A 23539-nucleotide genomic window follows, 5' to 3' on the forward strand; every position below is an offset into this window, starting at 1 on the left:
ATGTTATAATTAATCAATTAAAACAATATAGAGCCATCCCACCTAAAAGAATGGGTTCAGCAACACAACAGGATTGCAACTTCAATTCTATTTCAGGAGATTAGCAAACTTGACAATGCAAAATGTCATAATATCATAGTTACTTTAAATTTCATTTATCTAGAACTGGCACTATTTCAGCTTAATAACAATTGTTAAGGAGAACAGGTTTTGGAAAGGGCACAGGTTGGATGGTCTAGAGGAACAGGGAGGACCTAGAATTTACAAAACCCTCCCCAACCCACTCCATTGCCATATTTACTATTTTCCTTTTGTTATAATTTCTATATTTCTCTTTGTTGTGTTTGGTTGCAATGCAAATAAATTTGCAGTGATGCAAAACTATAACAGTGCAAATGATTTGAGTGTAAATTCTGATATATTTATGTTTTAAATTTTAGTTTATTCTGTTTAATTGCAATATAAATAAAGTAAATTAAGACATGAAACAAAATAAAATAAAACCCAAAACAAAATTAAATGAAAACCGAAGAAAAGTAAAGGGCAGTTTTAGATAATAACTCAAAAAAGAAAGATTGGATATGGGTCCATCTCAATCCGATCAGGTTAAGATCTGTGTCCAATAATATTGACATGAATTTGCATGGTTTAAATACTATAATTTCATGTCCCTTCGGAGAGATCCATTAAAATATCACAATTTCATCACATGCAAGCTCTTAAGTTCAATTCTCATCGAAGTTATTTTTAATTCATTTTATTAATGATGTACATCCAAATCGTTTTTATTCCATTTTTTAATCCTATATTATATAATACCAATAGGCCCAATACTTTGGTAGAAAACAATGCCAATATTTTGCCTAATAAGTAATATCCAATATGACCATCCCAAATCTTTTCCATTGAACTGGGAAAATATAATTTTTTTTTTCCATATTTTAACTTATTAATATCAAATCTGAATTCCGCTGTGTGGCTACATTTGTCAGTTGAAACACGATTGGGATCATTCTGTCGGATTCTATTTCCTTTTTTATTTTATTTTATTTTTTTGGGAGGGGTTACCCCTTGCGAATAACTTCCCATCTGGGATGTTATGTCATTTCAGTTGGGTCCCAAGCAACATATTGGATTTGCGAAAACCCTGTTTATATACAATTTCATGGAAACATTGATCAATGCTGTATTGTATAAATTGAATTTTTCTTTTTGTTGCAAGGATAAATCTTTTAAAACAAAGATCTGAACTTGACAAGGCAACAAAGAACAGAAGAATGCAAAACATGGATGGATATTGCATTATCTACCTTTCCATAAAATTAGTAGTTTGTTTCAATAGAAATACTTCTGATCAACACAAAAGGCTTCCGCTGAAATTAGGGTAAAATGTAATAGTATTTATCTAATATAAATAGCAGTAAAATATAACTGTATTTATTTAATATCAAATTTTTATTATTAATTATGGTATTAAATTACTGTTATTTAATTATAGTATTTTTCATTAATTACAGTATTTATTTCAACTAACGGTATTTATTCAATTCATTAACAGTATTCATTGCGTGCAGTCGTCCTAACCCTGCTAGGTACCGAGGATTATGAGGACTAAAGTCCCCACCCCGATCCAACCCTGAATGTAATATATTAATATATTAAATACTTTTAAAATTGGGATAGTTACTTACAAATTTGGGGTAAAAGATGGGGTGTATGATCCCCGCCTTGAATCTGACCCATTGCCATTGCTACTTGAACCAATTGGGCCCAATTGAGAATATTATATGGCTAATACTTATCATATTTTGTTGTTTATTTTGCTTTCCTTTGACAAATCCCGTGCATCTCGCACGGGTCCCCGCTAGTTATGGTTTAAGTGATTGAGATATTTTCTTGCCATCGCTATTAATAATCGGGGTTCAAAGATATCACATGTATCAGTGCATATCATATGGTACGTATCAATTTTCATGGTCATAGATACATGCATAGATACTATGAACCTTGCTAGCAATACATTCTAGTTCCCCTCAATACTCACACTTCTCTCTCAGATGTCTTCACAAGTTAAAGAACTTTGATTAGGGATGTCAATAGATCGGGTTTAAGTGGTAAACCCCCTTGACCCAATCCTATCACGTTAGGATCAGCCTAGCCTTAATTGGGTTCTGGGTTGGACCGTGTAAAAGTTGGCTCGTATCAAAGTCAAGGAGTTGACATGGTGGGATTGAAACATTTGCAAAAATGGGCTTTGCTGAGTACAATGGTACTATTGCGGAATGGGTTGGTTTCATGTTTAACTGGCCTCGGTTCAGGTACAGGTTAAACCAAACCATACCAAACTTAACCCATTGACACCCCTGATTTTGATGCTGTTCAAGGAGAAGGGTCCTCTGTTTTCACTCTTCCTACTGGCTTCCCTGACCCATCCTTCTCTGCCTTTTTTTTCCCTTTTGTTTCTTAACCAAATGATTCTCCTGAAGTTATCATAATACAGAATAAACTAGCCAGGGTAAATAGAGAAATAAGAAATTACAATTAAAATTAAAAGAATTATAATGCAATTTACTATAACCTTTATAATGAATTGTATACCAGTGATAAATACTTCATTATACAATTTTGGGGAGCCATCTCACCAATCTCTTGCTTAATCATTTATATTGCTTCTTATAAATAAAAAGGAAAAGAGAAACCAGAAAAAAAAAATTAAGAATTTAGCCTCAAATCCTGACGCTGCTGCTACTCGTGACAGTCATAATCATACTTGGCCAAAAGATTAGGAACAAGCCCCACCTTCCATGTTCATAAACAATTTGGAGATCACCAAGATGCTTTGTTAAGAGTGGATGCAGAAAGGCCTGAAAAAATTGGCCAAGAAATTCAGAAGGGCCTCTACTTCTATTTTCTCTACTCCAAACATGGCTATGGGTGCCATAACCAAGGAAATTGTCAATGCACGGTTACACAGACTTCCTCGATACATTAGTGCAATTTGCAAGTTGTTGCTACAATCACCTGCATTTGAGAACAGGATCAAGCATCAGATGAAGGCATTACACCAATAAATAGGATTAAAATGAGCACAGTTATCACGAAATGTCGAATCAACACCTTTAAATCCAGATGTAAAGCTGGAAATCTTCACTTCAAATATTGAACTCTTGGGCTTTGTTGGACAATAGGACTAATATTTGCTTTCACAGTGAATCTGCAAATCTATGGTTCAAATGGCATATCAGTTACAAGAACAAGCATGTAGAAATATAATTCAATAGCCTTAGCTAAACAGTTTAATTACTCAGCTGAGGGAACTAGGGTGCCTTACTTACATAATATTAAGGGTTTATATCTAAAAATCTCAAAAACAAAAGTCAAATTCTAAAAACAGCATAGTCACAGAATATAAACAATTTCTAGTTTGAAATAACATTACATATACAAAATCATCACATGGAAAAAATGAAACTAATCTCATGGAAGAAATTAAACAACCCCAAGAACAAAGGTGTAGATCAGCCATACCTAAATATATTTTAATTTTCTATTTAATAGACATGGAACACTTGAGCCATGAGAACTCCAGATTTCTAAGGATAGCCTTACTGAAACAAACTTGAGTGGTAGATCAGTCATACCATCTCTAAAACGAATTGAACTAACATTGAATATTTTCAGTGGCTCTCTCACTTCCTATGCAATTCTATGCCAGAGGCTTTTCACCTTGCTGAAAGGAATTGAACTAACATTGAATATTCCCTCATCTTCACTGTAGGCAAACTCTAAAATTTGTGTAAGATAAGTACCAGTAAAGTTAGATAAAGCCTGGAAGACTGTTACATCATAAGAGTTACTCTTCAAGAAGTTCACAATCATGTAAAAAGAATGGAATATTTAAGTACCGAACGATAAAAAGCAAGTCAAGTTCTATTTTCAGAATACATATTATGAAAATACAAGATAAAAAAAAACAACAGTAACATGATGACCTTGAATCAAAAGGTAATTTCAATAAAAAGTCCAATCGGTTTCAGTAATTAAATATGAACATATGCTTGAAAATACAGTCCAATTAATCCTAAAAGCCAAAGAGAACAACTTACCCTTCACCAAGTATTAGGTATTGCAAGCCAAGTCATTATGGAACAGATCAAAACGAGAGAAATCTTTTAATTCTTTCTCCAACCCCTATTCACAGAACAACTTTCAGCATGAAGCCCTTACTGTGTACCCAAAATAATCTTTTGGGAAATCTGTTCACCAATATGTCTGCTTGTCATTTGAATATCCTCCAATTTTCTTCTCTCATAAAACAGTTGTAAATATAATTAATCAATCTTAGAGAAGTCATTCCTCAGTGAATAATCCTGTCAGTAGTGTTGTGTATCTTCCAGCAGTGTGATGCATTTCCTCCTAGAGAGAAAAGACTTTGTCATTTTAATGTTTTACATAAAAAGATGCCAAGCTATTTATAATATTATCACTAATGCACTTTACTTGCTACATTGAGCCTGTGACATATCAAAAATCTTTCTATTCATCATACAAAGTCCAGCAAATCCTGAAGGAACCAGCAATTCATTTTAAGATTAAACCAATGTGTTACTGTGACAACCAATGAGAAGTTCAGTTCAGCTAGTCTTCAATATATGCAAGAACATTTTCAAATTATCAGTATAAAATCCATTTCCATCTAGCAATTGTTTAGACCATTTAACCTGTTTGTCTCAGCTTGGAGCTGAACGTTCGAAAGGAACTTGGATGCAGCTAATTCCTAGGTGTCAAAATTCCATGTCCCTTTTGAACATGAGCAATTCATCCATTTCAAACCATTTCAGAAAAAAAAAATTAGCCCTTCAGTCGTATAAAAAGAATCAATGCAGCCCCTCAAGTGAAGTGGGTAGACGTATGTCGATGAAAATACAAGTATACAGCATCACCAAAAATCCCCACATGAACATGTTCCATCTCTGAACAGGTGGAATCTGACAGCATCTCTTACTAGTATCTCTCGCTGAACAATCTTAGAAATGAATTTAGTTGCATTGTGGCAATCCCCACAGACTCTGAGGTTCTTAACAACTCGTATGGGCAGACCAGGTGGTATGAAAATCAATCCAAAAGCTATTGCAAGCTTCTCACTATGATGGCTAAGCAACTTTCTTTTCTCTGCCTCATCTACATCATGGAGGACAGAGCTCATATCTGGTACATATCCTTCTTCTATCATCTTAGAATTTAACTTCTCCAGCTCAGTATATATCTGCTCCGAATATGGATTTGATCTGTCATCAGCTGAAAAAATGTATACCTTGTTCTTGTACTTGATCCAACTAAAACCAGGTTCCTTCCTCACCCCCTTATCCCTCATCCCTCTTCTTAACTTAGCAACATCATCCCATTTCCCTTTAGAAGCATAAATGCTAGAAAGCAAAATATAACCTGCTGGGTTCTGTGGTTCTAATTCAAATAGGGAATCAGCTGCCCATTTCCCAATTTCCATGTTACCATGAAGTCTACAAGAACTAAGTAAGGTAGCCCAACCAATTGCATCAGGATGAAAAGGCATCTTATTTATAAAATCTTTTGCTTCTTCCAATCTTCCAGCTCGGCTCAAGAGATCAATCATGCAAGTGTAATGATCAGGGATTGGATCAATTCCATATTCTTGCACCATGGAATCAAAATATTTATATCCTTTCTCCACCAGTCCTGCTCTACTGCAAGCTGAAAGAACCCCAATGAAAGTAACTCCATCAGGTTGCAGTCCATCAGCCAACATTCTTTCAAACAATTCAATTGTCTGGTTTGCTTTTCCAAATTGAGCATAACTTGAAACTAGTGCAGTCCAAGAGACTTCATCCTTGATATGCATCTCATTGAACAGACGGTGAGAATCATCAATGCTTCCACATTTACCATAAAGGGTAACAAGCGCATTAGCAACAGTAATAGATGAAATTAATCCCAAAACTAGGGCCTGGCCATGAAACTGTGCACCCTCTTCTAAACTTGCTAGATTAGCACATGAACTGATCACACTGCCTAGGGTATAATCATCAGGCTTGATCCCATTTCTCTGCATGTCAGAGAAAATTCTTACAGCTTCTTCACTAAACCCATTCTGACCATAACCTACTAACATTGCAGTCCATGACACAATATTCTTGTGAGCCATTCGCTTGAAAACTGCCTCTGCATATTTTATGCTTCCACTCTTGGAGTACATGTCAACAAGGGCACTACCTACAAAAATGTTATCCTTATAATCAGTCCTAATTATGTATGCATGGCTCTGCTTTCCTTGTTCCAAGGCCACAAGACCCCCGCAAGCAGTTAAAACACTTCCAAAAGTAAACTGATCAATAGCCAATCCTTCCGATCTCATTCTTCTAAACACCTCCAGTGCTTCTATTGCTAATCCATTTTGTGTAAGCCCAGTAATCATTGTTGTCCATGAAATTGAATCTCTTTCAGGCATTTCTAGAAACAAACTCTTTGATTCTTCAAGCATCCCACACCTTAAAAGCCCTGTAATCATTGTATTATACATTACTACGTTCCTCTCAGACATCTCTTCAAAAACCCGCTTTGCGTCATAAATCAACCCAGCTTTTGTATACATGTCCACCAAAGGACTACCCACGAAGACATATGATTCAAACCCAAATTTCATTATCTGTCCATGAATCTGCCTACCCAGGTAAATAGCAGACTGAGTCGACGACAAGATAAGCATCGTGGAGAATGTAATTCGATTCAAATTAGCAGGCCCATCTTTCAACATCAGTTTATACATATTCACCGACTCTTCACCCAATCCACAATTCGCGTAGCCCGAAATAACACAATTCCAAGAAACCCCATCTCGACTTGGTATTCTCTTAAATATCTCCTCCATTTCAGAGAGATGACCAGATTTCGAATAAGCAGACAGGATGCCGTTCCATGAGAAGAGGTTTGGGTGAGGTATTTGATCGAACGTGCGGCGGGCGTAAATTAAAAGACCGAACCTAGAGTACGCAGCGATGAGATTATTCGATAGAAACGTATCAGGGTGTCTCTGCGTTTTGATTATAAGGCAATGAAGTTTCTGCGCTAGGCGCTGGTTGTTGGTTTCCCAGCAAAACTTTAGCAGAGAAGAGTAATAATTTGAAAAGGAAGACATTATAACATCTTAGGCGAAAACTGGCGCGACCAAGGATCGAACGTTGGACCAACTGAAAGTCTGAAACTTCGAAATTCCAGACGCATTGCCCTCACGGCAGTTCCAATTCTAACTTCCAAATCCAACTCAAACGTCTTAGATTTAAACCCGAACTGCCCGAGTTCCCTCGAGATGCTATCGTCAAAATCATGCGATCCATTTTTTATGTAGTGGGTTGACCCGAACCATCAAAAAACAGGAACAAACAGCGAAGATTTAGCCTTGTCTGGATAGAATTTTATAAAATATTTTCTTACTTTTGAAAGTACTAAAGGGGTAGGGTCCAAAGGTGACAAAGGGTTCTAAATGAAGATCTTAATTTAGAATGTTAGAGGGGCTGGTAGAATCCAGCTTAGACGCCAATTTTCTGAGTTACTTAGGCAATTTAAGCCCAGTATTTGTTGTTTGATGGAAACAAGGGTTAATCCAAATAGAGAAAAAAAGATTGTGTCTACATTTAAATTTGATAATTGTGTCTGCATTTAAATTTATAAATGTCATCTTGTTGATCCCATTGGTTTTGCTGGTGGCCTCTAACTATTATGGAATTTCTCTTCTTGTTCTATTGATATTATTTTAACAAATGGCAGGCTTATCCACACCTACATTACTGATCTGGAATCCAATAAAAGCTGGTCTAATACATTTGTTTATGCTCCTGGGGCATGGAGTGTTATGGGGGAGGAAAGAGAATAAAGTTGGTGGTGTGGAGGTAAGGCCTTCTCAAACCAGGAATTTTAATCATCTAATTAACTATTCTAATCTTATTGAATTAGACATGGAAGGTAGCCAATACACTTGGAAGAATAGTACTACTAAGGAAATGATTGATTGGGTCCTAACTAATGCAGAATGGAGATGTGAATTCAATGAATGTAAGCTAATGAATCTGCCTTTTTTTACTTCTGACCATATTCCTTTTATACTTAATACTAATTCTTAGGCCTCGTTTGGGCCTAGACCTTTTAGATTTGAAGCCATGTGGTGCCTAGGTCCTAGTCTTGATAATGTGATCAAAAGGGCTTGGGATATTAACATTAATGGTTCTAGGGCCATGCAGCTTTGTAAAAAGAGAAATAACCTTGTTAGAGAACTCAAATATTGGAATAAAAACCATTTTGGAAATGTCAGAAAAAGAAAAGAAGAGTTATTGTTAAAAATTCAGATGATCTAAGACAACTTAGAAAGGGATGAAAGCTCTTCAGAAACTTCTCAATAACACCCTGGCTAAAGAAGAAATTTATTGGGCTCAAAATTTTAGAGTTTATTGGATTAAACTTGGGAATTCTTTCACACCACTGCAACAATTAGGAGAAATAAGAACAAAATTAGAAAAGTTAGAAATGATGATGGATCCTAGATTGAAGATGTTGAGGGGATCAAGGAGATGTTTTGTTGCAGTTTTGAAAATATATTTAATTCTTAGGGCACTTCAGAAGTGGGCATTTTCATTTCAAATATTGATTGTTGTGCCACTCAAACTGTTAATAATATAATCTTTGTAAAGAGGTCACAAATGAAGAAATTCATAATACCTGCTTTCGATGAAGGGTATGAAGACCCCGAGTCCAGATGGTCTTAATGTTTTTTTCTTCAAAAGGTATTGGACTATTGTTGGGGATATTGTATGTAAAATTGTTAAAGCCTTTTTTCATTATGGGAAGTTGAATGGGAATCTAAACAGGACGTTTATTACTTTTATCCCAAAGCAGGAAAACCTGGAGGGGGTAAATGATTTCAGGCCTATCAGCCTTTGTAATGTCATTTATAAGATAATTTCTCAAATTCTTGTGAATAGAATCAAACCATTCCTGGATGACATTATTTCCCCCTTTTCAGAGTGCTTTCATACCCAATAGACAAATCACAGACAACATTCTCATTGCCCATGAGATGATGCACACTATGAAAAAGAAAAAAGGCAAGACGAGGATGCTTGCTTGCAAGATTGACATGGAGAAGGCTTATGATAGGTTGGAATGGGATTTTATTAGAAAAGTGCTTGTTAAATTTGGTTTCCATGACAAATGGATTAATTGGGTCATGGAATGTATTAGCTCTGTTTCCTTCCAGATTCTCATTAATGGCTCACCCTCCAAAGTCATTAAAGCCGGTAGGGGGATTCAGCAAGGTGACCCCTTGTCCCCCTACATATTTGTCCTTTGTGCTGAAGCTCTTTCAAGTAATCTTAATAGGGAGGCTGAATGTGGTACAAATGGGGTGGGCTGTAAAGTTTCTAAGGGAGGTCCGACAATTCCAGTCCTTCAGTTTGCAAATGATTGCATTATCTTTGCTAAGGCCTCAATTAATGCTTGCTTCAAAATTAAGGAGATATTGGATAGATTTGCTAAAGCTTCAGGCCAGCTTCCTAATTATCATAAATCGGCCATTACGTTCTCCAATAACATCCCCTTTAGACTCTAAAGAGTGATGGCCCGAATTCTCAAAATTCCGATAGGGAGTAGAAATAAGACTTATCTTGGAGCCCCTATCATTGAGGGTAGAGTATCAAAGGATACTTTTAAATATTTGAGTGAGAGAATGTCTAACAAACTTGCGGGTTGGAAAAACATTCTCTATCTCTTGCTAGGAGGTTAACTTTAATCAATGCTTCTGCTTCCATGATTCCACAATTTGTTATGCAATTATTTAAAATCCCAAGTAAAGTTGTTGCTGATTTAGATAAAAACAGAAGGGATTTCCTTTGGGCAAAAGAGAATTGTCAAAACCCCATCTATCTTGTAAAGTGGAATAGGGTTTGTACTCCCAAAATGTGGGGTGGACTAGGTGTGAAGAACTTCAAATGGCTTAATAAAGCTCTTCTCGCTAAACTAGGGTGGAAAATTTTAAATTGTCATGATAATCTTTGGGTCAAGGTTGTCAATAATAAATATCTTAGAAACAATAGTTTCTGGGATGCAAATAAGAAGAAAAGTTGGTCTTGGACTTGGAGAGGTATTATGGGTTCAAGAGATCTTATTAGAAGGGGCTCTATGTGGAGGATTGGCAATGGTAGGAGTGTGAATTTTTGGTTGGATTCTTGGGTTGGAAAAGGCCCATTAATAGAATAAGGATAGCATTTTGTCACTTGCCAACCAACAGATTTGGCAATTGATTAAACATATCCTTATTCCCCATGAGGAGTCTGAAGATAAAAGAGTTTGTAAGCTCACCCCAAATGGGAACTTCTCTGCTAAATCGGCCTATGAGGAGGAGTGTCGATTTAATGGTGGTGTGGATTCTGCTTCTGACTTTTAGAAAAATTTTTGGAATATCATGCTTCTGCTAAAGATTAAAATTTTTCTATTCTTTTTACTTAACAATAGACTTTCTACAAAAAACAACCTCATTTCTAGGGGTTTTGGGCTGGATTCCGCATGTCTTTTGTGGGGAAGTTGAAAATATCGACCACCTTTTTATTAACTGTAGTATGGTTAAGCAAGTTTGGAGTTGTCTTTCGGGGGAACTGCCGATTCCTATGGGATCTTCTATTTCAATGGACAGGTGGTGGAATAATTTATGTAAACCTGTTGGTATCTACAAAGACTACTTCATTAGAGAAAAATTTGCTCGTGTCTCTTGGTTCATTTGGAAGAATAGAAATAGTAAATGTTTTAATGGTCATACTTATGATGCGAAGACCATCATTAATAGAGCATTGGCCTACTGGAATGAAATTAAAGAGATATCCTCTTGTGTGATTAACAATAACAGGAAAATGGTAACCCACGTTGAGTGGTTCTGGCCCAAACACAACTACATCAAGATTAACTTTGATGCCTCTTGCTCGAACAGTGGCAATTATGCAATTGGCTGCATTGCTAGGAACCATCAAGGCAATGTCCTGGAATCTAAAGCTATTGGCATTAGAAGTTCAACTATCAATCTTGTTGAAGCTTGGGCAACTATTAATATGGCTATCAACTATAGGGATCAGAAAATCATCATTGAAGGTGACTCTAAACTTGTTATTGACTGCCTCAATGGTAGACTTGCACCTCCGTAGAGATTGGAAAGTGTCATCAAAGAAAGACAAAACCTAGTGAATTTCTTCAACTTAAATATCAAGTTTAGGCATGCGTATCGGGAAGCAAATCAAGTGGTTGACTGGATAGCTTGTAAAACTCTTTTCGATAAGGGGGTGGTAGGGGTCTTAGCTTTAGTGATTTTATTTTCATTTGTGAATTAGATATAAGGGGAAGAACTACCCCCAGGCTTGTGTAGCTCATCTTTTGCTATAAAAAAAAAGTACTAAAGGCAATCATGGGCCGAGCCAGATCCAGTTTAAAGGATTTATTTTTGAGCTAACTTAGATGTATTGGCCTTAGGTCGCATATCTAATATTCAGGCCTATTAATTTACTTTTTTGTCCATCAAATGAGAATGCAATTTGGACTGTAATTTGAACCAGATACACCTAGATCCAAATTCAATCCTATTAATGTTTGGATTTGACATATAGTATGCATATTGTTGGGCCAGTGGGCCTCATCACATATGTTTTGTAATATTTATGATTTGATCAGATTGGATTGAGGTGGACCCAGGTTCGATCAGAAAGAGATCTAGTATCTGAGATTCAAATTTGGTTTAATCTGATTTAATTTTTTATGCAATTGTATAATTATATATTGTTAAAAGTTGTATTGATGGTTTCTTTCCTAAGTAATGCTAATGGCATATAATTACAAAACGACAGATTTAAATAGGTTATTTGTACAAATTGATGTTTTCTTATGCCTTTGTTTGATGTAGGAATATTGCTAGTATCGTCAAGTGGTTGTCTGAGACTGGACAAAGCATAAATAAAGGCCTATATGTGAACTTAAAAGGTGATTAATTTTGTCCTTTTGTGATTAAAAGGCCTTTTAGCACTAGCTGTGGTCCTGATTCCAAATGTCTTAGGATTAGATTGAGCTAGCCAGCCCCCGCTTTGATTTGGTACCCATTCCAATTTCAGAAAGTAAGGTGAAGAGTAAGAGTGTCAAAGCACAATTTGATTAAAACTATTTTTATGCTTGTAGTTAAGATCAGTGCTCATTTTGGGGGTGTTCAACAATTTTGATTGGTTTTTTGTTTTGAAAACAAAAATAGCTCTTGCATGATCAAAGTTATATTGTTTTTGCTGTTGTAGCAGTTGTTTTTGTTTTAATAAACGAAATCAGTGTTGTTGATGTAGATATGTAGGCTGATTATTTGATTTTGGAGTGGTTTTTTACTGTTTATCATACGTATATTGTATATACGTATTCCTTTTTCAATTTATCTGTCCTTTTGAACTATTTCTGATATGGTATTAGAGTAGATTCGGTTTTAAACCTGTTATAAATTTTTCATTTTGCACTCGTCTATTTTTACTGAAAGACAAAGACAATAGAAGGCTATTCTTTTGACTTGTTGATAAACACTTTGGCTGCTATACAAGGACTGTTTCAATAGGCTATTTTTTGTTGTTTTCTTGTAAAAGACGAGGTACCGGATTTGCTTTTTTATTCAGATTTCATTATTGCTCGATTATATCACTATCAAACCATAGATTTGGTATCGCCCTCATCTCTTCTTACTTTCAACCCTAAACTTTCTTTTCCTTTTTGTTTTTTTTTGGACCGCTACGTAATCTATTGTATTTTGGATGCTTTTCTCTATTAAAATCAATCCCTAGTTTGTTGGGTTTATAGTTTCTAGTTGTTCTACATCATATTAGATCTGTTTTAAGTGGAACAAAGTCCGTTTTTCATACCTTTTCTTGTTGCAACACTTGCTTCTTTGGTGTTTTACTATTTAAATGGCTTTACACAAAAGGGAATTTTTGTCAGTTAAATTTGATGGAAGTAGCCATGCTTTGTCAAAGTTGCATTCCCAATTCTATGTTGAGGGACAAGGTCTCTAGGGTTATATTGATGGTTCAGTAACAAAACCCGATGAATATAATAGTAAGGATTTGAAGCAATGGAAGATAGATAATGTAAGAATTGCTTATTGGATTCTTGGATCAATTTAGACTAATATTGCTAGCTGTTCTAGTGAGGAGACTTAAGATTGCTTGGTAGATGCTTGAATACATGGAGAAGGTTTATTAATAGTCTAATATATCCAAATAATATTAGATTGAGACTGAAAATCTTTTCTTGCACTTAAGGGGAGAATAAGATCCAAGAATACTATGCATGTTTTGTAAATCTATGGATTGAATATGGATTGACAACCCTAATTCCCATGCACCTACTGCTTTTAAGTGGAGGTGGCTAGCACTATTGTTCATCTCATTAATTTGCTTCCTCCTTCTATTCTTCATAATACTTCACCATTTTAATGTTTGTTCTATCATCCAGAATTTCTCTTCACTTCATTGTTTTTGGATATATGCATTTTATTCATGCCCCCCCCCCCCCCCCCACACACACACAAATGCACAAACCTCTATTCTCAATCAGCTTTGTGTGCTTTCATGGGATATAACTCAAATTATAAAGGGTTTTTTTGTTATGGTCCTAACAATTATTCATATCTAGATTTCTAGAAGTGTTGTCTTCTTTGAAAATTTTTCTTTCTTCACTCATATTGTTAAAGTACTTGCTCATTTAGTATTTGTTTTTCATTCTTTCGATTTTGTAAGTCCTTTGAGCTCCTCATCTACCATCCTCCACACTCTCCGTCAATACATCAAGAATCATATGGTTGTTCTAGATCTTTCTCCTCTACCCCCTTCACCACCGGCTCATGGTCCTCCTCCTTTGCATCATTCTACTCGTATTTCTAGACCTCCTAACTGTTATGGTTTTCCATCCAACCATAGTTCCTTCTCTACCTTTTTGTCATCTATAGATATTCCTAGAACTCATCAACGGGCTATGATTTTTATACACTAGAAAGAGACTATGGATGCTGAATTATACGACCTTTTTGAAAATGATACATGGGATCATATTTTTATACCTCCAAATGCCACATTTATTGGAAGTTGTTGGGTATATTATGTAAAGCTAAGCTTAGATGGGAGTCTTGATAGATTTAAGGCTTGTTTGGTGGCATAAGGATATAAAAAAAGAGTATGGAATAAATTGATTATGAGAAGACATTTGCACCTATGACAAAGATGGCTATAGCCTACCTAGTGTTAGCTATTTTTGGTCATCTAGACCTTTATAGCTAGTGTTAGCTATTTCTACATTGAGACAATGGGTGGATATTCATTAAATGGATGCTAAAAATGTCTTTCTACATGGTCATCTAAAAGAAACAATATTTATGAAGCCTCATTTGGGGTATTGTAATGATCAAGCAATGGTGTGTCACCTCAAGAGGTCTCTCTATGGTCTTAAACAAGCTCCCGGGTTTGGTTTGAAAGATTCCATTTATGGATGTGGGATTTATGCAAAGTCCTTTGACCTAGAAGTGACATGTTCCTCTCAATCTTGATGGCATTACTCATTTGAAGGACCTTTTGAGTCAATCTTTTAAGATGGAAGATCTTAATCCTCTTACTTCTTTGGCCTAGAAGTGACATGTTCCTCTCAAGGGTATTTTGTGATTGCTCTTGCATGCTTTCTGATGAGCAGTTAGTAGGCAAAATTTGTATTTATAAGTTGCCATTTATCCATAATATCAACATAATGTTGCTAATAGATTTATGCATGGTGTAGTTATTAGAAACCCATTCATAGGTAACCAATATGTTGACACAGTACGTTTCGCCCTTGTGCATGAGAAAGACCATATTAATTGTTTTTTATATAAAATATCAATTTTGCAATGCATTTTCTTTAAAAACTAGGTATTATAAAATGTTAAAAGAAAAGATTTGAAGAGGCAACTTGGCTCTCTTAAATCTTTGTCTCTCTTGACTCAAAAGAATCAAGAAGGGAAGTTCTTTCTACATCCCACCACCATTTGTCCATTCTCATCCACATTTTGAAACCTCACCAAATTTGGTCTGGGTTGCCATCAAACATAAATTCCTCTTATTCTTTCAACAAGTAATAGATTTTATTATATGTTTGAAAACCTAAAGCCCAAGTTGAGTTTCTCCTTTTGACTTTCCTTCTAAAATCATAATAAGTACTTTAAAATGATAAAAAAAAAAGTTTTTCTATATGTTGGATAGAGGTTAATTGTAGGGCTTATACATGTAACCTCAAAATCTTAGTTATAAACAAAATTGTTATGTATGCATAAAGAAAAGGTATTAACCATTTATTTTTCATTGCAATTACTTGTGGTCACTATTAACTAATAACTAATGCAAGTCAGTGACCAACTTTAGTTAGATAACACTTACAGCCCTATTGGTCCCCACCCCCACCCCCACATCTTATGTCAACTGACAATTTGACAATTGCCAAGTAGGGGTGTAAATGGATTGAATTCGGATTGAATCAAGCAATATCGAATTTGAATCCAATTAAAAATTTTGATATTCAAATTCGATTAAATATTTGAGTATTCAATTTGATCGATTAATTACTTTAGGTGATTAATATATTATAAATATTAGTTTTATTATATAAAGTATATAAGTATATAAATTATTTATATAATTTAAATATTATATAATTATATAAAATATTTAAATGTTTTATATTATTATATATAAGAATTATATAATCAATTATATTTATTGAATCGAATAATATCATATCCAAATTCAATTCGATTATGTTGAATCTCAAATTTGAAACTGAATTTTCAAATAATGTTGACACCCCTAGATGAACTGTCTTGCACTGGATTAAATATAAATAAAGGTTTTATGGGTGAAGCTTTACATCTAAGTAAAGTTGGAGATGGAGTGGGATGGGTGATGGCTAGAGGTGCAACTTGGGTCCAAATGGATCGAGCATTTCTCAAATTTAAAATGGGTCTGAACCCAAACACGAGCATGATGTAGTTGTTGGAATTCTCCAACTGGGACAATCCAACTTGCACCCCTAGACCCTAGTGGCTAGTGAAGGTGGGGATTGGACCGATTGGTCCCAGGTCAATGGAACAACATCTATTAACTATATCAACTGAACCAGCTGACACCTTCACGGGGTGCTTAAACCTTAATCTTATTTTGTGATTTAAGGGTTTGTGGGACCGGCTGTGGTCCAAAAGGCTTTGGGATTATATTAAGTTGGGACAACCATCACTTTGATTTGGCGTCCAATCTACTTTTTAGATACTGAAATTCAATTGAACGAGTCCCGAAGTAATCTCTATTTATAATTAAGGTTTCATTTGGATGAGTGATTTTGTCTTTTAAAAGCCCAAAATCACAAAGCTCTAATATTAGAGTCTGTTTGACAGAGTCTAGATCTCCTGCCCACATAAATTCTGTTCACGTCTACCCACATAACATCACAGTCGCATATGGAGAATATCTCATCCTCCTACATATAGTATTAATGTATTATGAAGGGGGGAATATTCTCAATTCATAGGGATAATGTGTTGTGGGTGGACATGGACAGAGATATCATCGGTAGGAGATCCAGAGTCTGTTTGATATGTCTTTTGGAAGATAATTTGGTTTTTCAAAGACTGTTGTTAGACTGAAAAAACAGTCCCTTTCTGTTTAGAAACGAAAGACAGGAAATTAAAAAGACCCGCATCCTAGAAAGCTCGCAGAAGTTTGAATTGGCAAAAAAATAAAAATAAAAAAAAGAGAAGCCTCAAATCAAGCTTTCTTCCTTTCTGCACCTAAAATCTTTAGTTTAGCAGCCTGGTAGACCATGGCAGATCAGGATGCTTACTACGTGGTCTTAATCTTTAAAAATAAGACCCAGTATTTTAGTCATCTACACTGTTGAAAGATCTTCCTTAAAACACTTGCCAAACAATACCTTACGTTTTATGCATTGAGGCTTCAAACTGTTTATTGTTGTGTTTTAAAAGCAACTCTTACTACAACCTATAGTTCAGAAACGAAAAACTTATCCAAATGGATTATCACATGACGCTTTGGTTGTATTGCTTGTGATCGACAAGGGATGCTTCTCAAGAACCGTGCTATAAAATACCCCCTAAAAAAGAAGCCGTGCTATGAAAAGTTGTTGGCTGGGTTGAAATTTATTCAATAAATAAATGTGGGAACTGGGAAGATGATTAGGTTTTGTCCTTTTGGATCCACACAATGCAAATCGGCCACATGCAAGGTCCTTCAGTCATTCAGAAATCTTTCCTAAACAACCTTATTTATAGACATTCTCCTGTTCAAAATGTTATATAAAATAGACCTTTGGAGGAACCAACTTGGCTCCCCAATTTATAATTAATAGTTTTTAATATCTACTAACTATTAACTAATAGTTAATTTAGAGATTAGGATGCATTTCATGCAAATCCTTCTATATATGCATTATATATATATAATAAATAATATTTATTATAATATTATTATCCTAATATATGTTAACAGAATCCAATTTTATAAAGAAAGATCCCATTTTATAATTGCATTTTCTTGAAAATGACTACTGATGAAGGCAGATTTGGCCCTCCAGTGAAATTGTGACACGTGGCACCTCGTGACAACTAGGCAAACACCCAGGCAAACAACTTACCAAGTTGGTGTCCCACCCGGGCACCGGTCTGGCTGGCCTGGCGTGACCTGTACGCGGCCTGGCACGGCCCGCGTAGCCTGCACGCGACCTAGTGCGGCCTGGTGCGGCCTGCGCGGCCTGGCGCGGACTGCCTGCGACCTGGCACAGCCTGGCGCGGACTGCGCGCGACCTGGCGCGTGACCTAGTGTGGCCTACGCGCAACCTGGCCGGATCAGCTTGGCACATGATCCGACCTGGCTGACCTGGCGCGGACTGCGCGCGACCTGGCGCGGACTGCGCGCGACCTGGCGCGGACTGCGCGCGACCTGGCGCGGCCTGCGCGCAACCTGGCCGGATCAGCCTGGCACATGATCCGACCTGGCTGACCTGGCAACCTATAAGACGCCCACCGAGAACCATTAACGACATACCCCGTGAGCTCGGTAGCTCGCCAAGGAGCTCGGTAGCTCGCCAAGGAGCTCGGTAGCTCACCAAAGAGCTCGTCACCAAGGAGCCAGGCAGCTCGGCATAGTTCCCCTGGGCTTCTCGCCACTTGTTGGGTAGCTCGGTACAGAAGAGTAGTTTGGCGTATCGTAGGAAGATCTCATGCCTGACAACCTGGCCCAGACACCGACCCGCCGACTGACACAGGCGCCGACCTGGCAACCTGGCCCGGACACAGGCGTCGACCTGGCAACCTGGCCTGGACACCGACCCGCCAACTGACATAGGCGCCGACTTGACAACCTGGCCGCCTGACACAAGCGCCAGCCTGACAACCTCGAGGAGTTCATCACCGTACCCCGGTTCTGATGGGATATGACGAGTCTTACCGTTTGAAGGCTTTTCACCCACCTAACCCGCGAGGACACCACTATATAAGGACTCCGACCCCCAAAGCCGAAAGGGGGAAGAAAAAGGATGGTAACCCCTGCTCTCTAGCTCTCTCATTTCTCTCCAAGCTCTCTGTAATCAGAATGCTAACTTGGGCATCGGAGAGTCCCCACCGAGAAAATACCCCCATGTCCTCTGATTCAGTTCTCGCAGGTCCCTCAGCTCCCACCGCCTACAAAGGAGAGGAAATCACCTCACACGGAGGGTAGTTGGGTTGCGCTGCACCAGTTGCAGACCGCCTAGGAGCAAGTCAAGTGACGAGTCCACCAGGCTGTTCGCCACCAGGCAGTTCGCCACCAAGCAGTTCGCCACCAGGGAGTTCACCACCAGGCAGTTCGCCACCAGGGAGTTCACCACCAGGCAGTTCGCCACCAGGGAGTTCGCCACCAGGCAGTTCGTCACCAGGCAGTTCGTCACCAAGTAGCTCTCTACCAGGGAGCTCGCCACCGGGCAGTTCGCTACCAAGTAGCTCATCACCAAGGCACGTCACCACCGGGTCAAACAACGAAGTACTTAGCCAAAAAATTTATTCATCACAAAAAATGGTATGTGACCAGAAACGGTTACATCAACTACTTATAAAGAAAAATAGAAAAAGTTGAAGTAAAAGTTTGTCTCTCTTTATACTTTGTCTATTGACTCAAGAATCAAGAAAGAGGAAGGAAGGTTCTTTCCATTTCCCATCATCCATTGTACTGCTAAAATGCTATCCCATAGATTTTTCTACACTTAATTTCCTTCACCTAATTTGGTCTGGGTTTCCATCAACATAAATTCTTCTTGCTTCATTGTTCTAAAAATCAATTAATTTCATTTTCTTTGAACATACTCAGAGCCCCATTTCTGTCTTCTTTCCCTTTTGCCTTTTAGTTTAAAATCAACATTAGTATTAAAAAAAAAAAAAAAACTAGTAGGTCCTTTAATAAGGTAGTAATCACTTTTTTTAATGAAAACAAATGGTGAACACGCCTTTAATTGGTGAAGTGTAGTGGAGTAAGGACACAAAAGGAATAAAAATAAGTTATAAAGACTGTAGGTGAAAAAGAAAAAAAAAATGAGACTCATTGAAGGAAGAAAAGCGAAAACTCTCCCTTATATATAAAGCAATAGATAAAACGATGCTTTTTTATTTCTCTTTACTGCTGAACAGAAATTCATCGCAAATAAAATCTATTTACTACTTCCTAGTTATTAGAGGATCTACAGCACTTCATATTTTTTGGGCCCTTGCATATTTCTAGGACACCCACTAGTGGGCCCAAATTTCTTTTGGTATGATATAGTTTGCTTTATAGGGGAATCAAAGGGTAGGTGCCGTAGGGTGCACATTAGGCCCAAGTGGCCATACTACAGAGAGCATGTGGCCATGTTTCGTGGGTTTGATCTTGCACCTCCTATTTTGGAGGAATGCTGACCGATCATCTCAACTACTGCTGGATCATGGGCACTAATAGGCGTAAATAGACTATATGATTTTTCACTGCAGTTATTATTATTATTATTATTATTTTTTATTATTATTATCTTTTTTTTGATGTCAGCTACTTATTATAATAAGCTTTAGTAGCAAACAAAATCTATTTACTTGATTATTAGGACCTACAGCACTTTATATATTTTGGGCCCTTGTATATTTCTGGGACCAAACCCACCAGGGGCCCAAATAGACTCCATTATTGATTGGATCCAATGTGTTAAACAGAACCCTATTACACTTATCAAAAAATAAATAATAAAAAAAAAAACAGAAGAAAAACAAAGAGCCCTATTAATGGGGTTCTTGTACATCCTCTAACCTGCTACCCATTGTGACCCATATTAGTCAGAGGCCATTCAATTAGCTTGGAATTTAGCCCACAGAACATTCAAGGAAAGGTTCACGAGTGCAACCAAAGAATTCGGTCCCAACCCTTTCATGTGACCCACATGCTCCAGTGATACCAGACAGAGACCCATGTGTCCCCTGAAATTTATTGCAAATAAAATCAGAGCATCTACAGAGAGAGAGAGACACACACAAACAAGTGTGTTTTTTATATGAGGTGGGTTACAGCAGACAATTACTGAGATGGATTAATTCAAACTTAGTTTTCTAATGTTGGTTTCGCCTGTCTACTATCAAGTTCTATCAAATCATCACCTAGGAAGCTCTACTGAAATCTTCTTTACTTAAGCTAGCTTGTGGGTGATTCCACCAGTTCATCATTCCTAAAACATCAATTACTATGACCACACACAACAGCTTTACTGAGCTCTGAGCCTAAAATGAAATCATGTCATGAAATTATATATTAATATATAAGGAGTCTTGCTGACATACTTGTTCAGTACATAATTACATATACACATGCACATAAATATGTGAGCTACCTTATGGCTATTGCAAAATTATGTTATGTTTCTTGTATATAATGATGTACCATGTACCATTAAATGTGAGCATTAAAAACCAAACAGAAGGGGAAAATATGAGGGGGAGAGTTAATGCAGTTGAGATGGAGAGAACATTGTGTACAGGTTTTCTTGAGGGATAAGGTTTCTATGTTTTCGGTTTTTTAGTTTTACAATTGTTAATAAAATTTACAGTGGCCACCCCTTCATCACGAGTACAGTTTAGAGTTTAAGAAAAAGTCGGAACATAAATGTGATGGAGTAATGTGAACCATAAGATGGACAAATGGTTGGTACATTATGGTTAGGAAATGTATACCTACTGTCCCTTTTCCGTGGTTTCGCTTAATGGTAAAATCTCGGGCTGACAAGTATGAGAAGACGGGTTTCAATCTTAGAGTAATCACTTTGTAACAAAGACATGGAAAGAAGGAAAGAAAAGAAGATACAAACGAAGGTTAGGTTTGTATTCAGTCTGCCCTTCCCAAGACCCAAGATAGATGGGTCCAACATTGGATAATTGTCTTTATGCAGATGATAATACTAATCCAATGGACAGGAAGCCAGTAGCATTGAACCATGGTACCTGGACAAACACATAAGTTGGCATATTTTCATAAAAATAACAACCCAAATTAACATTGATTGTACAGGGGGGATTGCTTATCAGTTAATAGATATTAAACCAAAATTTAGTTATACTGTGGTCTGTGGTAGCCCAAAGCCATAACTATGTTCTTCAAGACTCCAAACTGCTGGTAATTAAAGTGGAATCGGACTATTTCAGAGGTGGGTGTGACCAAAGCACTCATACATTATCTGGGTATGTCATAACTGTAATCCACTTCAAATGTCATGAAAACCAAGCAACCACACAATCAATCAATTAATTAAGAACCATGTGATCCAGTTCACAGAGGCAAATGGCCAGCAAATAACTCACTCAGCACGGGTCCAATGGTTATTAGACCCATTTAATCAGAAGGAAGCTCCAGGACAGATGATAAATATTCAATGGGTACAAGAAGCAGCAACCTATAGAAGTTCACATGAAGCCTTGAAGAGTCAGCAACTCAGCCTTGTAAGCTTGAAATTTGGATTCCCTTGTCCAATTCCCTCCCACAAAAAACGGAATTCCACAAGGTTGTGGTTGTGACTCCCATACTATTCTTTTTCCTGGCCGACCGTGATTGAAGCCAATCTTTCCAAAAGGAACCCTTAGACCATACTCCTAAGAGTCTGATATGATCTCATTTCAAAAGGAACAACAAAATAAGGGTCCCATGCACATTATTTTATTCAACTCTGTCACTCTTCTAATCTCAACCACCCTCCAATTTCAAAAAGAGACGAAAGCAAGAAAAATAGAAAATAAAATCAAAGTGGCCCAACAAAGTAAATCAAGCACTACCTTCCATAAGTCTTCACCTTCCTTTCTAGCTTTAAATAGCTCCACGCTTAGACCATCTAACCCAGACACCCACATCACACAAGCCATGGACTGGTTCTCCTGGTTATCCAGAACTGGCCTCGAGTCTTCACTTGTTTATGAATACAGCCTCGCTTTTGCCCACAATGAGCTCGAAGAGGAGGATATAATTTACTTCAACCATGAATTTCTGCAGAGTATGGGCATCTCCATTGCCAAGCATAGGCTAGAGATACTCAAGCTTGCCAGGAAGGAGAAGGGAGGAAGGCTGCACCCTGTGACAAGACTTCTGGCAGCAATCAAGAAAACCAAGAGGTGTTTTGCTAATTACATCCACTCATTGGTTCATCGTGATGAATCTGCTCTTGTTGTGGTGCCCAGACCTTCTTATGGTCAGAAGTGGAGAGGATCCATGCTGAAGAGGAATAAGAGGTTGATGAAGCTCAAGCAAGGAAGGTTGATGTTAACAGGTGGATGTGCAATGGTTGAAGAGCCTCCCATTGATGCTGGGGAAGCTCCTGTTGTTCAGGATCTACACAGTGAAGAAAAGGTGGATGATGATGATGATGATGATGGATACTGGTCCACAGCAGTCGAGGAGATCAGATGGGACACAATGTTTCAGGATATGAAGCCCACATGAAGCTCTTTTTTTTCCTTTTTCTTCCTCTTTTTGCAAATGCTGAGAGATGGTTCTTTTTTGTTCTACCACCAGAGAATTTGGTTTTGTGTGCCTCAGAAGGCTTCCTTACTTTTTTTTTCACTGGTGGGTCTTGTAAAAAAATCACTTTAGCACCATAGATCACTACTACATTTCTTTTTTCTTTTTTATTTCTCATCATCTGGTAGCAAAACAAGCACCAAAAGCTTGTAAGAATTGGCCTTTTCTCCACTTCTAAGAAAATAAGTGGTAAAGGGAGTCTCGTTTAGTTGAAAGAATTGGCCTTTTCTCCAGAGCAAACTATTTTAGAGAGGTTCTAGACTCAGGAATGCCAAGCCTCAAGACCGATCAGGGTGCCTTTTGAGAGTTAAAGTAGGACCCAGAAGAAAAGCTTGCCCTGTGAGAGTTCAGAGCTGTAGAACGATTAGCAC

General features: G+C 37.3%; 3 protein-coding genes across 4 annotated transcripts; 2 read left to right on the forward strand and 1 right to left on the reverse strand.

Annotated features, from left to right (window-relative positions):
* Positions 1–2528: 2528 nt before the first annotated feature.
* Positions 2529–7505, reverse strand: LOC104592571 (pentatricopeptide (PPR) repeat-containing protein). 2 transcript variants are annotated; one of them, XM_010252013.3, is made up of 4 exons: positions 4722–7505; positions 4107–4416; positions 3118–3222; positions 2529–3021 (listed from the first exon to the last, which is right to left on the reverse strand). In XM_010252013.3, exon 1 carries the CDS (start codon positions 7169–7171, stop codon positions 4940–4942), a length of 2232 nt encoding a protein of 743 aa, XP_010250315.1. In that variant the 5' UTR covers positions 7172–7505; the 3' UTR covers positions 2529–3021; positions 3118–3222; positions 4107–4416; positions 4722–4939. The 2 variants fall into 2 exon arrangements, with proteins under 2 accessions (XP_010250315.1, XP_010250314.1); XM_010252012.3 differs by having other exon boundaries at positions 4107–7505.
* A 3201-nt stretch (positions 7506–10706) lies between these two features.
* LOC104592654 (uncharacterized) lies at positions 10707–11216 on the forward strand. The gene has a single exon (XM_010252086.1). It carries the CDS (start codon positions 10707–10709, stop codon positions 11214–11216), a length of 510 nt encoding a protein of 169 aa, XP_010250388.1.
* An 11112-nt stretch (positions 11217–22328) lies between these two features.
* On the forward strand, positions 22329–23271 carry LOC104592572 (uncharacterized). The gene has a single exon (XM_010252014.3). The coding sequence runs from the start codon at positions 22515–22517 to the stop codon at positions 23088–23090; it is 576 nt and encodes a 191-aa protein (XP_010250316.1). The 5' UTR covers positions 22329–22514; the 3' UTR covers positions 23091–23271.
* Positions 23272–23539: the final 268 nt, after the last annotated feature.

This window comes from Nelumbo nucifera, chromosome 8 (assembly GCF_055504915.1).
Source record: "Nelumbo nucifera cultivar China Antique chromosome 8, China Antique-T2T, whole genome shotgun sequence".
NCBI lineage: Eukaryota > Viridiplantae > Streptophyta > Magnoliopsida > Proteales > Nelumbonaceae > Nelumbo > Nelumbo nucifera.